The sequence below is a fragment of the Geospiza fortis genome, unplaced genomic scaffold, assembly GCF_000277835.1.
Source record: "Geospiza fortis unplaced genomic scaffold, GeoFor_1.0 scaffold97, whole genome shotgun sequence".
Lineage (NCBI taxonomy): Eukaryota > Metazoa > Chordata > Aves > Passeriformes > Thraupidae > Geospiza > Geospiza fortis.
Genome location: NW_005054343.1, coordinates 3,345,746 through 3,349,849, shown reverse-complemented (window position 1 = coordinate 3,349,849; position 4,104 = coordinate 3,345,746). Strand labels below are relative to the sequence as shown.

The 4,104-nt window shown below is 62.1% G+C and overlaps 1 protein-coding gene across 1 annotated transcript in view; it reads left to right on the top strand.

Annotated features, from left to right (window-relative positions):
• The first annotated feature begins 824 nt into the window (after positions 1 to 824).
• Positions 825 to 4,104, top strand: part of LOC102043577 (SNF-related serine/threonine-protein kinase-like) — a 5,253-nt gene continuing 1,973 nt past the window's right edge. Inside the window, exons 1-5 of the mRNA XM_031058441.1 lie at positions 825 to 1,451; positions 2,877 to 3,018; positions 3,179 to 3,391; positions 3,485 to 3,622; positions 3,771 to 4,089. Of these exons, the coding sequence (XP_030914301.1) occupies positions 863 to 1,451; positions 2,877 to 3,018; positions 3,179 to 3,391; positions 3,485 to 3,622; positions 3,771 to 4,089 (1,401 nt within the window). The 5' untranslated portion in view covers positions 825 to 862. The remainder of the gene's footprint in view (positions 1,452 to 2,876; positions 3,019 to 3,178; positions 3,392 to 3,484; positions 3,623 to 3,770; positions 4,090 to 4,104) is intronic.

The window sequence follows — 4,104 nt, the reverse complement described above, 5'->3', positions numbered from 1 at the left end:
GGGGCGCTAGAGGGGGAGCATGGGGGTGCCCAGGGTGCTGAGGTCTGGAGGTGAGGGCATGGGGTGGCACGGATGTTGGGGATTAGAGATGGGGATCCAGGAGTGACAGGGGTGCTGGAGACCTGAAGGTTGGCGTTATGGGGGTGGCCCGGAGTGCCGGGGACTGGAGATGGAGGTGTGGGGGTGCCCAGAGGTGCTGGGTAGTGGAGGTGAGCATATTGGGGTAGCCAGGATGCCGAATATCTGGAAGTTGGTATTATTGGGGTGCCCAGGATGCTGGGGTCTGGGAGTGTGGGGTGACAGGGGTGCTGGCGATTTGGAGGTAGGGGTATGAAGTGCTCAGGATGCTGGGAACCAGGAGAGAAAGGGTATGGGGCTGCTCAGGATGCTGGGAACCAGGAGAGAAGGGGTATGGGGCTGCTCAGGGTGATGAGGGACTGAAGGCAGGAGTATTGGGGTGCCTAGGGTGCTGCAGTTCTGGACATCTGTAGGAGAGGGTATCAGGATGTCCAGGATGCTGGGAATTGAAAGGAGGGTGTTGGAGTGCTCAAGATGCTGGGGACCTAGACATGGGGATTATGGGGTGCCCTAGGAGATGGAAGATGGAAGTATTGGGATTCCCAGAGTACTAGGAACTGAAGGTGGGGATAACAGATGGGAGTTTAGGTCCTGGGATGGGGACTGGGAGGTAGAGTGTCAGGGTGCCCAGGCTGCTGGGGACCTGATGTCCTGGCAGTGCTGGTGTCAGTGGTGCTGGGCAACCTGGTATTCGGGAGCACCCCGTCCCTCACTCCACATTGCTCAGCATCTCCTCCATCCCACAGCACCTGCCTGATGCCTGTCCCCACCTGACGGCACCGCCATGGCCGGGGCGCAGGGCTGCGGCGAGGCCAAGATCGCGGGGCTGTACGACCTGGAGCGCACGCTGGGCAAGGGCCACTTTGCCGTGGTGAAGCTGGCCCGGCACGTCTTCACTGGGCAGCGCGTGGCCGTCAAGGTGATCGACAAGAGCAAGCTGGCGGGGGAGGCGGCGGGGCAGCTCCTGCAGGAGGTGCGCTGCATGAAGCTGGTGCAGCACCCCAACGTGGTGCGCCTCTACGAGGTCATCGACACCCACGCCAAGCTCTACCTCATCCTGGAGCTGGGTGACGGTGGGGACATGTTTGATCACATCATGCGGCACGAGGGCGGCCTGGCCGAGCCGCGGGCCAAGCACTACTTTGCCCAGATCGTCCATGCCATCTCCTATTGCCACAAGCTCCACGTGGTGCACCGTGACCTCAAGCCCGAGAACGTGGTCTTCTTCCAGGAGCAAGGGGTGGTCAAACTCACCGACTTTGGCTTCAGCAACCGCTTCCAGCCCGGCAAGATGCTCACCACCAGCTGCGGCTCCCTGGCCTACTCGGCACCAGAGATCCTGCTTGGGGATGAGTACGATGCCCCAGCTGTTGGTAAGGGCTGAGGGGGGCCCTGAGGACCTGCCTCCCTCCTGTCCTTGCCTGGAGCATGGTCCTGCCAGCTGGGTACCACCTCCCACTTGGCCCCTTACACTAGGAGCACACGGTGGCCCTGCTGTCCCTGCAAGGAGCAAGCCTGTCCCTTGGGTGCTTGGGTGCCCAGCCCTGCCCTGGCACAGCAGGGTCCTCCCTGCAGAGACCATCCTGGCATCCACAGAGATCCCACAGAGTGATGGTTGCCAGAGAGGGGAAAAAGCCCAAGCAGGCTGTGAGCCTGGCGTAGCAGCCGCCAGGAGAAGCAGTGTGAGCATACAGCTGCCAGCAATCTGGCGCTGGTGGTTATTTGGCGGGGCGAGGCAGGAAGGAAATCTCAGGATGCTGCTGTTTGGGCGGAGGGGCTCCAAAAGTTTCCTTTGCTCCATCCCCGCCCTGAAAACCACTTCCTTCCCGTGGCTCCCAGTGCTCTTCCTCCCTGGGTGCAGGGGAGGTGCAGGGGTCTGGGGAGACTGTCTGAGGGCACAGAGAGCTGGGCTGGGGGCTCCAAGAAGCTCTGCTGTGACAGAGGGGACGTGGGAGGGAAGCAGGATCCGAGCTGGCTGGCTGGCTGGAATTAGGGCAGGAGGATTTAGCAAAGCAAAACACGAGCCCTTAAAGGCAAAAGCCCAGCGTTGGCTCAGGGAAAGGCAGATCCTGAGTTGAGAACAGGGATAGCTTATGGAGGCGGTAGAAAAATAAGCTGGTGGCGCTGCAAAGGGAAATGAAGAGAGAAAACTGACGCAGATGAGAAATTTTCGAACACTTGACTTAAGCAGCTGAAGGTATTAACGGAGCGCCCCAGGGCGTGCTCAGCATCCTAAACCCGCACATCTGCAGGAATTTGTGTGCTGGGCAGGAGGAGCCAGTGAAGATGCTTCTGGCTCCATCCCTGTCCCCAGGACAGGGCAGCAATCCTGCTTCAGCTGGTCCCCATGCTGGAGAGCCTAGATCGGTGCTATGTCCCTCTCTGATTGCTGTAGTGTCTCCTCAAGCACAGCCCAGTGCCAGGATGGTTGTGGTGGGGTTTGGGAAGCAGGAAGCTGAGGAATGACATGAAACAGTACCATGGGTGGGTGCGTGACCGGGGGGAGCGAAGAGGGGGGCTCAGGGCTGGCTTTCCTGTCCCTGCCTGGACAAGGTGATAACACCTCAGCTGCTTTGGTGAAGTCCCTTGAGACCTGTTTGGATGTGGGGATGGGAAGGTCCTTCCCCTTGCCTTGGTGGGAGTATGGTCCCCCTGTCCATGGGGCAAGACCTGGGGGCTGTTACTTCCAAGGAACATCCCAGTGAGCAGGTGCGGCAGCCCCTCCCAGGGTCCCTGGGGTGGGGAATCTCCTGGGCCATGGTGAGAGCAGCCTGAGCTGCTGCTGCTGCTTCTTGCAGACATCTGGAGCCTGGGAGTCATCCTCTACATGCTGGTGTGTGGCCACCCCCCCTTCCAGGAGGCCAACGACAGCGAGACCCTCACCATGATCATGGACTGCCGCTACACCGTCCCCCCGCATGTCTCGGCACAGTGCGCTGAGTGAGCACCACCCCCTCACTGTGCCCCCAGCTTGCTGCCCCCGGGGGGGCTGCCCCAGCCCTGGCAGATGCCTGGGAGCTGAGGTGGGAAGAGCAGGCAAAGCTGCTTACTCTGGGATTCACACAGTGCTGCAGGGTTGCAATGTCACTCCTTTCCCCAGTCTCATCTCCAGGATGCTGCAGCGGGACCCGAGGCAGCGAGCGTCCCTGGAGCAGATCGAGGGCCACACGTGGCTGCAGGGGGTGGACCCGTCCCCTGCCAGCCGCTCCCTGCTGCCCCTCACCTCCCACAAGCGCGTGTCTGAGGAGGAGCACGAGATCATCCTCCAGGCCATGATGTGCGGGAACATCGCGGATCGGGACACCATCCAGGAGTGAGTGTTGGGGTGCAGGGGTGGGAGCCCCAGGGAAGGGTTCTGGGGGTCCCTCCAAGCATGTGTGTGCTGCAACTCCCTGCTCCCACACAGGGCGCTGGAAGCCGACCGCTACAACCACATCACGGCCACGTATTTCCTGCTGGCAGAGAGGATGCTGCGGGAGAAGCAGGAGAAGCAGGGCCACCGCCACAGTCTCGTTTACAACCTGGCCAAGGAGGTTCAGAGCAGGTGAGCCCCCTGCTGCCCCCCATCCTGTGTCACCCTCCCCACCATCCTGAGTCCCCAGTGCAGGGTCTTGGCCGGTCCCCTGTCCTTTTCCTTGTCACAGCCCTTGTGATGCCCAGCCGGGTACTGACACCTCTCTCCCCTTGCTCAGGCCCAACTTGTCGGACACATTTGGCTCTGCGGGCAGCGCCGGGCCCTTCACGGAGAGGGGTGGCCTCGCCGGGGCGTCCCGGCGGCCCCCTGGAGGGGACATTGGCGGCCGGCAGCCCACCGGGACCCTGCTGAAGGTCCCTGCCGTTGACACCACCATCACCAAGAGCACCCCTGCCCTGCAGCAGATCTGTGAGGAGGAAGAGGAGGACGAGGAGGAGGAGGAGAGGCCCAGCGCAATGGAGAGGAAGAGCAGCTCTCTGAACCAGGAGCAGATGCGAGCCTTCCTGCGCGCCCACCGCCCGCCCGGCCGCGGGGAGGTCTGGGGGCCGGGG